This window comes from Aegilops tauschii, chromosome 7 (assembly GCF_002575655.3).
Source record: "Aegilops tauschii subsp. strangulata cultivar AL8/78 chromosome 7, Aet v6.0, whole genome shotgun sequence".
NCBI lineage: Eukaryota > Viridiplantae > Streptophyta > Magnoliopsida > Poales > Poaceae > Aegilops > Aegilops tauschii.
Genome location: NC_053041.3, coordinates 418,782,779 through 418,793,509, shown reverse-complemented (window position 1 = coordinate 418,793,509; position 10,731 = coordinate 418,782,779). Strand labels below are relative to the sequence as shown.

The following is a 10,731-nucleotide window of genomic DNA, read 5'->3' as shown; positions in this document are numbered from 1 at the left end:
AATCCTAAGAGAATGCAATGAATCACCTTTCAACACACAAATCCACCACTAGCAACGGACGACCTTCTACATTTACAACCTACCAGTTAATCCAACTAAATCGTCGACAATATATAACAGAGATAGCATCAAACAAGACACCATAGGACAATGGTCTTCAGGAACATGGTAATAGTCATACATCAAAGTTATCGAAACATCCCGTGAAGGCCAAACAATGGTTTTCATCCCTAGAGTGCACCCTGGTTCTCCCCTGACATGGATGAACCAACAGTGAATGGCTTGTCAGCATAGGCTTAAAAATATATTCGAAGGCAAGATTTTTTTAAGAAGGTGATGATGCACGGTTGTTGTTGTTGCCATACCTAACGAATGAAGGTCGGATTGGGGCTTTCACCCAGCAAGTCGAAAATCCTTCATCACTTGACTCAACTAACAAAAGCTATATAGTCACTTATAGTTGTGTCACTGTTCGTCATAGCCACGACGATCGAATCGCATACCGCACCTACTTAGTCGGTGCCACTACACCGACTCTTCATCATTATCCGAACTAGTGATGTGTTGCACGCAACGTGTACTACCCTCGCCTTGGAGCACACTGAAAAGCAGGTGAGCCCGCTGGTGTGAGATTGCTCCAGTCCAAGACCGATATTCCTCTCCACACAAAGTTATCCCAAAATCGGGCTTCAAGATGTTGCTAGGTACCTCGTGAAAGACATGCCACCACAACCACCATAACAAGATGTGGTGAGGAGCCCCCCACGGTTGCGTGCTACCCGAGCAGCTACCAACGGTAGCGGCGTGGGAGGAGAGAGTGGAGGATGAGGCTAGCCGTGAAGACACACAAATCCCATAGATGTCGTGGCAGCGGCATCCCACGAGGGACCCCCTATTTTTCTCGCTTGACAAGACATGTGAATTCATGACTTACCCGTTACCAACACATATGATTACTGAACTAAACGTACCTGCCTCAACTTGAGGCTATGGTTTATACGATAATATATCATGACTCGGCACAATGAACATTTGTCAACGGAATAGCACGGAAAGCTCTTGCTTGTTCTTGATGGGAAAGAAAAAAGACCAATGGATATTTGAATTTTTCTACAAAGGAAAGAGCCCTGAATGCTAACGTTGGTGTTTATAAAAATGAAAAGTTAGTAGGATGAGACGAATGGCATAGTTTTGCAGCCATATGCCAAAGACATACACGTCAATGTCACTGAATGGGTATCTACGAGACGCGGAAGACCAATCTGAACAGGCCATTATTCCTTGCAAAATTAATTAGAAAAACATTTTTTGGCAAATAAGAAAAACAAAATACTGGCTGCTGAATTTGCGTGTGAAGGCGGTTCCGTTTGTTGCCCAGGTCCTCGTCAGGTCATGGCCGCTAGCGACCAAGGACCAACCAACCCAAACCGTGTCGGCGCTATCTGTTGCGTTGCGTGCCACAGTAGGTTAAACAGCAATAAAACATAATAATTTTGCAAATCGAAAATTATTATTATTATTATTATTTATTATTAATTCTGCAAATACTAAAAAATAATACTTATAATATTAATTCTGAACTAAAAATGCCAGTCAGATCCATTTTTTTTTCTACACATCTCATCTCGCGTTCTGCCGCCGAACGGGAAGAAGAAGTCCAGAGACAACACGAGTCGTGCAGGTAGCGTGGGGTCCAGCGCGAGGTGGAGGACAAGTATTTCTTTCGTGCGCTGCGGCCGTTCCCTCCTCTCCTCTTCTCCCCCTCTACTTTTCTCTTCTTCCCTTTCCCGTGTCGTCGCCTTCCCTTGCTCGTTCGCCCGCCGTTCGCGACTCTTCTTCCACGCGCACGCGCGCAGGCCACCAGGCCAACTGCTGCTCGTCAATCCATCCGTCGGCCCGCGAGACCGCCCGACTCCGACGAACTGAACGTCGCCGCGGAGCTCCGCCGCGCGCGCGGTAAGGCGGAGATCCACTTCCCTCCCATCTCCCCTTCTCTTGCGATTTCCTGGTGTTTTTTTTTTGTTGCTGTTGCTGTTGTTGTCGTATTCGTTGCTCATGGTGGCCGGATGAACTTGGAAGAACATACCACATACGTACGTGCGTACGTATACGTAGCAGTAGGTAGGTCGTGGGTATGGGTACAGGAGGAGGAGGAAGGAACGGGTTTCAAACTTTGAATTGGGGATTGGGATGTTTCTGTCGCGGCGCCTGACCCGGGGCCGTTGCTGACCTGGACCCACGCGCTTGGATATTTCCTTCTTCAATATCTTCCTTTTTTTGGGGGTGTGGGGTTTGTTGTTCCATTAGCGCCATCATAGGGGCGACAGGCTGGCCTTTGGATTGATCGCCGCAATTGCTTCGATTTCAACTACCTGTAGTACTACTACCCATCTCCTTCCTCTTCATCCGGTGGTAAGATTCAGCTTCAGTTTCCCCACCCCCTCCGGTGTCGACGCTACTCCCGCGTCGCACCCGCGCGATTCGATTGACATTTCGCGCGATCTGAATCAGGCGCCGCTCGGTTTTGGCGTCTCCGCTGTCCGATTCCGGCCTCCTCGTGAGCACCGATCGACGGATGCGTTTCGTTTTTCATTTCCCTGAGGATTGCTTTTAATTTCTGTTTCCCTGTCGGTTGGTGGGTTTTGAATTGACCGAGTAGTAGTAATTTCTTCTCTTTAATTAATTAATGGTGTGATTGCTTGCTTGCTGAACTGGTCAGGTCGAGGCCATACACAACCAGCGCCCAAGAGATCTGAGGCCGCCGCCTGCGTCAGGAGGAGGAGGAGCCAGGGCATGTGACGGCCCCCCCTCGTCGGTGGCCATGTGCCCGGACATGAATCCGCGAAGGTACTACTATTTCACTCCCAGGACTCGCCGATGCCATTGTTCTGAATAGCATCCCATTCCTAGTATGCACATGTTCAGATGCTCAGCTGGGGCTCTGTCTGAACACTCCCAACTGTGTAACCTCAGATACACTTGCTTAGCCCTGTTTTAGATCATGGAAGAGAATTCTCACCCCGCCTGAATATGCACGTGGCCCAACCTTGCTTAGCCTTTAATTCACCACAGTCTTTTGTTCAACAACAAGCCCCTTTAATTTTCCTGTTTCTCGTTTTGCACGCCTGAATTCTTGGTCCATTCGTCGACACTAACCTGACATCTGTGTTTGGGGTCATGCTCAAGGAAGATATCTTTGTTCATTTCTCCAGCCAGCTAAGCTCGTAGATATTTAGTTTTGATAACCTAGTTTGGTAGAGTAATGCCCTTGAGGCAAGGGAACTATCTCGCCAGGTATTTTATGTGTCTGCGTCTGCGCGCTTTTTAACTTCCGTTCTGAATCAGTCATCTTCTTTTGGTAATGACAGGGAGGTTGTATCAGAGGTTTTAGATGGTAATATTACCCCTCACCGCCTGCATCATGCTGATCATCTGGGACAGAATGGGACCAGGAATCCTTCCAAGTCTAGTAGCAATAATCTGTCCACAGACGACAATTTCTTCTCTGACACTTCATTGCACAAACATGAAGATGTGAGCAGTGATCCATCTGCCTCCTCTGTTGATGACCGCTCGGTTAGGTCTGGTGATGATTCTGATGGGGCTGAAAGTACCAATGGTAAAATCAACAATACAGACCTCCCAGGTTTTGAAAATGATAGCATCTGGATACCGCCTGAAGCAGCAGATAAGGGAGATGAGACTGATAGTGTTGCCGGAAACATTGCTTATGATGACGACGATGATGATTATGGTGATGGAATAAAGTGGGGCCAGTCAAGTTTCCAAGCCACTGGCGAGGAACATGAGGACAGCCCCAATCCTAGGGACGAACGAGAAAATGCAATGCTGGGAGCTATGAATGGGCAGCTCAAGATACTTGTCAGTCGGTTTCTGGCCTCTGCTGGTATCCCCTTCGGAAAAGGAGAGAGTACTGAGAGTTGGCTTGATATTGTGACCTCCCTGTCATGGGAAGCTGCACTTCTTATTAAACCTGATGCAAAAATCGGAAATGAAATGGACCCTGGATCTTACATCAAGGTCAAATGTGTAGCATCTGGTACTCGTTGGCAAAGGTGAAACATTTGTCAGCTAATTTTTATATTTAAAGATTATCTAATTTCTATATGTGTGCTAGATTATAAACCTTCACCTTTAAACTTCGATTGCAGTGAGGTGATAAAGGGGTTAGTCTTCAAAAAGAACACTGCTCATAAGCACATGCCGACCAATTGTCACAATCCTAGGTTGCTTCTACTGAAAGGAGTACTTGGCCATTCTGATGTTGGTTTATCGTCATTTAATTCAATGGATCAGGTTGGATATTTCATATATATGCCTGTCGACAGTAAATTCAGTTCGCCTTTTTTTGGTAGAAGATTATGACCTTCTATTTTATGCCTTCAACAATTAGGAAAAAGGCCAACTGGAGAGGACTATAAGTAAAGTGATGGAAATATGCAGTCCCAATGTTATAATGGTTGAGAAAACAGTTTCACGAGACATACAGGAGCTTCTACTAAAAGAAGGTTGTACACTGATTCTTGATATGAAGCTCAGCCGGTTGCAAAGAATTGCACGCTGCACAGGTTCTCCCATAATATCATTTCCAGAAGTTTTGGATCAACCGAAGCTGAAGCAGTGTGACTACTTCCATACTGAAAAATTCATTGAAGAGCATAACATTGCTAGTGAAGGTGGGAAGAGACTATCTAAAACATTAATGTTCTTGGAAGGTTTTCCCAGGCCACTGGGTTGCACGGTATGTGTACTTAGCTATTATTTCCTGTATGGTGCGTTTATTCAATTTTTTCAGTTTCATTCTTCTTTATCCCCTAAGATTTATGTTACGTTATTTCTTTTGTCCAAAAGCAAAATGAATAAATTATGCTAGTTTTCCTTATGTCTATTCTTCCTGAAAGCTTCCTGATCAAGACATCCTTTTGTATGAACGTGGAACCGGAAAGCAAACGTTATTCTAGCTTACGATCGATGTGTCTATTATGTTGACTAGTTATTAACTCTTAATAGTTGGCATGTATACTATGTAGTAACATGATCTCTATATCTTTTCAGTTATGAGGGAGAGAATAGCAGTGCCGGTATTTGTAGTATCTTAAAACATGAGAAATGAGCTGCTCCTTGCTTATATTTCGGTAGGGCATGCCAAACGTAGCGATAAAATGTTTGGTTATGTGCTTTTGGTATTGTATTGCTTGCTACTCCCTCCGTTCCAAAGTAGTTGACTTGAATTTGTTTAAATACGGATGTATCTATACTTGTTTAGTGTCTAGATACAATCGTGTCTAGATAAATATGGGTCAAGTAATTTGGAACGGAGGGAGTACTTTCTAGTACCTTTTGTTTTTTTTAATAGGGCTGCAAATTTTTGTTACATAGCTTTTTTGTTCCTGTTGCGTTTTCGGTTTGTACTTCGCGTCATCTTGACTCACTCCCCAATAGAAAACAAATGTGTGTTTGACAAAAAAAAACATAGCAGATAAAACTTGGTGTACACTTGTAATGCTCTACAATACCAATACCAGTTTTGTTTGTGGTTATCTCCATAGCAGTGTCATGTGTTTTTATCAATTATGAAGAGTAAATGTCAATCGATTGCATTCCATGCATACTAATCACAATCCACTGAATATATAGTAAGTGACAGTCCGATTAGTGTTTCATACACCGCTGAATGATCTGAGCGACAAAGAGTTGTTTTCATCCAGATATTGCTACGGGGAGCAAACACCGAAGAATTGAAGAAAGTCAAGCAAGTCATGCACTACACGGTCTTTGCAGCATACCACTTGATCCTTGAAACGTCTTTCTTTGAAGATCAGCGGGTGTTCTTAAATGATAAAAATACTTCACAAGATACTATGATGGGCCCACCAGCAATTGATTATGATACTTCTGTTCTGGGTGGTGCTATCCCTCCTTCACATGATGATTCTCCAGCACTTCGATTATACCACGCCACTTGTAATATCTATGCTGATGGGAAGAAAGCTCTCAGTTATACAGACGTAGATGATCCAATTTTAGTCACAGACAGCTCTTTGGATGAACTGAGAGAAGGTGCTAATATCCCGTATAGCTCAACACCGCTCCTTCATACCGGAAGGTTACCATCACCGGTTTCAGGACCATTACGAGAATTTACTGGCAAGTTATTGCAAGAGACAGCTGATAATCAAATAGAAGGCAGAGTTGAATCCAGGAACGAAATCGTTAGTAATGGATTTCATGTTGGGTCAAAGGTGGAAGAGTCTGCGGTTTCCAGTGAAAATTTGGATGACCCAGAAGATATCTTGAAACAAGAAAGGACTCAAGATGTAACAGAAGCAAGTTCTCGTATGTGTGACAAACATGAGGAATCACCCATCGTGGCAGAAGATGGGGAACATCAAAGCACCACTATCATTAGTAAAGAGAACATTTCTAACAAAGATCAAGCTGATGATGCACTTGATTCTCATAGTATACTGGTTTTGACGTCTAGCCAATGCATCAAAAAGCAGGTCATATCTGATGACCAGAGCAGCCTGTCCCGTATAAACTACTATGGGAACTCTGATGACCAGAGCCGCCTGTCCCGTATAAACTACTACGGGAACTCTGATGTGTCCTTAGGACGATACTTGCAAGACATTTTGCAGAATAAGGTACCAGTTTGTAACTTATAATTTTGTCCAGTATGTTCTTATTTACATTGAATATCATATTTTTGTGTTAGTAATTGTAACTAATTTGGCTCAGATGATACTTGGCTCATAATGTTTATTTGTAGCAGAAACCAAGTTGTTCCTCTTGTGAGGCTCACATATACTCTTATACTCATCAAAATGGAAATTTGACTGTTCGAACGAAGCATCTAGTGTCTCAACATAGTTTACCAGGCGAATCAGAAGGAAAAATCTGGATGTGGACCAGATGCCTGAGGTGTGAACATGAACTCGGGGTATCTAAATCGACCCCAAGAGTGCTAATATCATCTGAAGCGCGAAATCTCTCTTTTGGGAAATTTCTGGAACTCAGTTTTTCAAGCCACTCTGCAGCGAGAAGGTTATCCATATGTGGTCATTTGGTGAACAGGGATTGCCTGCGCTTTTTTGGGTATGCTAGATGTATTTTTCACGTCAAATATGTAATTTAAGTAGAGACATTCCTTGGCTGCCATTAGCATAGCAATGCATCAGAACTGCATGTAACTATCTCTTGCCTATTTTGTTAATGGCAATTTCTGTTTTTACTGACTTCAGATTGGGCTCCACTGTTGCAATGTTCCGTTACTCATCGGTTCAAATTTACACTACCTGCAAACCACAACCCACCCTCCACTTCGAAAACCCCAGCAGACAGAACTGGTTTGAAGAAGAAAGGAGACATGTATGTCTTATCCTCAACCATTACCATTTGGTAGTTGTGTTTGTTGCATGCATAGTACTGATGTTTTATGTTGCATCTTTTAAGGTTTTTGCTAGAGGTACGGCGCTTTTCTGCGAGGTAGCAAGTTTGCTTCAACACTTGAAGAATCAATATCATGGCATGACTACAGCCAACTTTTGCACATTTCTACCTGTAACGGACTTTTCTGAACTCGAAGATTTGTTAATGAAAGACAAGGCCGATTTTGAGGTAAGCGTCCATGTCTTCATTCCTGTTAGCCTACGAATTTGTTATGTAAACAAATTTGTTCTGTTTAATTATAATGGCTTTCATTGTATTGCCATGCAGGATTCACTAGCAAAGACTACCAATCAAAATGGGAGACCATCCTCATCTGTACATGAACTTCTTAATATAAATTGGTCTTATCAGGATATACTACTTGAACTTTATGCATGGGACCGTCGGCTCCATGAACTTATTAAGTGTTTATCTGCTGGACAAGGAAATGTTTCTAATGGCAAGGATCCTATAAACACCGTTGATAAGATCAATGAGGCCAGCTATGAGATTGACAAGCAAATTAGCGAATTGACGTGTGGTAGAACGATGAAAGCTGGTGAGGCAGCTGGTACCACTGAGTGCAAAAGTAACAAAATTTGCGTTGAACATTATGGATCAAGTGAGAATGCAGAACCCATGCTCGATGATAGTCAGGGAGTTGGGAACTCTGAACTTTCTTGTAATGGAGGTAGTAAAGATGAAGGATCTCTCATTGGCACTAGTCAAGTAGAGGTTGACAGCATGACACAAATCCAAAAAATGCCGCCTTCTGACGTTTCAAGGGATATAAAGCAACAGGGCAATGGGATGCTGGTGCATCCAGTTTCCATGGAGCAGGAGCAGCATTCAAGCACTCTCCGGAAGTTCAGAAGTTCTGATTGGGATGAGAGGGAAAGATGGATTTGGAGTTCATTTCATGAGTCTCAACTGGCTTACAGGAAGAACATTCAAATAGGAAGTTTGGACAAATTTGAACTTGTTAACCGTTATTCTCCATCTCATCTATCTCCCCTGTTTGAAAAACATGAAGAGGTAGACTCTCCTCATTTCACAGTTGGCCCGGGTGGTAATATTCTGTGTGTATTGGAGCATGAGGTTTCTAGCATAATAGCTCGTGCTCTTGCCATATCTGAGGAGCGTCGGCAGGATACCACAGTCGTGAATGAGGCGGAGGATGCCAGGAGGGAGCATACTAAAACAATGGAGAAATCTTATAGCTTTCTATCTGAAAGTTCTATTGGCTCATCACCATGGTCATCTATAGATTCTGAAGCAAGCATTTCATCTTCTATTTCATCATATTCATCTGGCGACCTTTCTGGTTATGATACATCACCTTTATTGTCCTTGGTGCATCCAGAAATCCCTGTGAATGGAAAAGTATCTCTCAAAGGCAAATATTCAGTTACTAGTATATATGCTAATCAATTCTACATCCTTCGAAGAAAGTGCTGCCCATCTGAGCTTGCATATATTACTTCATTAAGCCGATGTAAGAAGTGGGATGCTCAAGGTGGAAAGAGTAAAGCTTTATTTGCGAAGACATTGGATGACAGGTTCATTATAAAGCAAATCAAGAAGACAGAATTTGAATCCTTCATAAAATTTGCCCCTGATTACTTCAAGCATGTTTACCATTCCTTAGACACTGGAAGCCAGACTTGCCTTGCCAAAATATTAGGAATCTATCAGGTAGTTTACTTCGACAACTAGAGTTCCGTTTCAATTTATTTTCTTCCATTTATTACTATTTTTTCTGAAACTTTGCTGTTTCAGGTTAAGCAAATAAGGCATGGCAAAGAGATAAAGATGGATCTGATGGTGATGGAAAATCTTATGTTTGGGCACAACGTTTCACGGATTTATGATCTTAAAGGTGCTATGTTTTCACGACACATCACCAACTCAAATGACCCTGACACTGTTTACTTGGATCAGAACTTTGTGGAGGACATGAATGTATCTCCAATCTATATTGGTGGAAGAACAAAACATCTCTTGCAGCGCGCAATCTGGAATGACACATCTTTTCTCACTGTATGTATAATGCACATCTTCCAATTTAAAGTAATCATCATATTTTTCATATTAATATGTCTTAACAAAATTATTGTACTTGCAGGCGGTTAACGTTATGGACTATTCTCTGCTCGTCGGAGTGGACAAACAAAAGAATGAACTTGTGTTTGGCATTATTGATTATTTGAGGCAATATACTTGGGACAAGCAACTGGAGACATGGGCGAAGTCTTCTTTGGTACCAAAGAATGTTTTACCAACTGTAATTTCTCCCAAGGATTACAAGAAAAGGTTTAGAAAGTTCATGGGCAAGTACTTTCTCGCAGTTCCAGATACTTGGAGTCCTGATAATTCTTCTGGGCCATACAAATCCTTTGGTCATAGCAATAACAAGTTGGCAGAAGCCCACAATGGCGATAACCTGCTTCAGTATCCAATTGAGGCTGATGCAAGAATCTAGTTCTGTTCAGCTGAGGCATGTGCCTAATTCTGTCCGGACTCCTCTGACAGTTCTTTGAAGCCTATCCGTTTGTGGTTGTTGTTGTTGTTATTGGCTAAGTTTCGCTTTGTAAAATGGTGTGCATATGAAGGTCTCACTATTGATCTTTCCAGAAGTTTGCAATTTTTAGGCAGATTGCTGGGGCAAGTGAAGTCCACAGTACATGTACCTATACAAATGAAAATTGTGAATTTCACAATTATTATAGTGAAATTTACAAAATTGATATGATTATTTTTGGACCTATGACACTGAAGCATTTTCTTCTTGCTAAATTAGTTCTTAGCGTCCGACGCAGCTCACTGTCTGAGGACTTTCAGCCTCTTTTAAAATTTCACAAGTTTGATTAGTATTTTTCCTTCATTACTCCACTATAATTGCTAACATGGAAAGCAAAGGAGCAAGTTAAGTGCCTCCTGATCTCACTGCACATCCTGAAGTGCAAATTTGGTTGTTAAATGGACATTGTCTATTTGCAGATTATTGCCAATCACTTTTTATTGCTGCACAACTTTGCAGATCTACTGGGTTGATGCATATTGCTATCTATCATTCATTAGAAGGGGTGAGATCATCGCTCACTTGTTTGTTCTGTATAGTCTGTTTCTGGAATTTTGTGGTAATTTCTATTTATGCCCAAGTCTCTTTTATGATAGCAAAGAGACAGTGCAATTTGTCTTTCGTTTGTTTTCAGGAAGTAGCTCACAGGAGAAGAAGCCAGTTGTCATTTGTTCTGGATCATGAGTAGCTGCCTAGTG

The 10,731-nt window shown here is 42.3% G+C and overlaps 1 protein-coding gene across 6 annotated transcripts; it reads left to right on the top strand.

Annotated features, from left to right (window-relative positions):
* The first annotated feature begins 1,720 nt into the window (after positions 1-1,720).
* Positions 1,721-10,219, top strand: LOC109743211 (putative 1-phosphatidylinositol-3-phosphate 5-kinase FAB1D). Of its 6 annotated transcripts, none has more exons than XM_020302295.4 (12): positions 1,721-1,956; positions 2,720-2,847; positions 3,369-4,076; positions 4,173-4,317; positions 4,415-4,762; positions 5,730-6,668; positions 6,797-7,119; positions 7,266-7,392; positions 7,477-7,641; positions 7,741-9,147; positions 9,232-9,492; positions 9,578-10,219. In XM_020302295.4, exons 2-12 carry the CDS (start codon positions 2,822-2,824, stop codon positions 9,932-9,934), a joined length of 4,806 nt encoding a protein of 1,601 aa, XP_020157884.1. In that variant the 5' UTR covers positions 1,721-1,956; positions 2,720-2,821; the 3' UTR covers positions 9,935-10,219. The 6 variants fall into 6 exon arrangements, with proteins under 6 accessions (XP_020157884.1, XP_020157881.1, XP_073359979.1 ...); XM_020302292.4 differs by having other exon boundaries at positions 6,794-7,119; XM_073503878.1 differs by lacking the exon at positions 1,721-1,956 and adding an exon at positions 2,259-2,557.
* Positions 10,220-10,731: the final 512 nt, after the last annotated feature.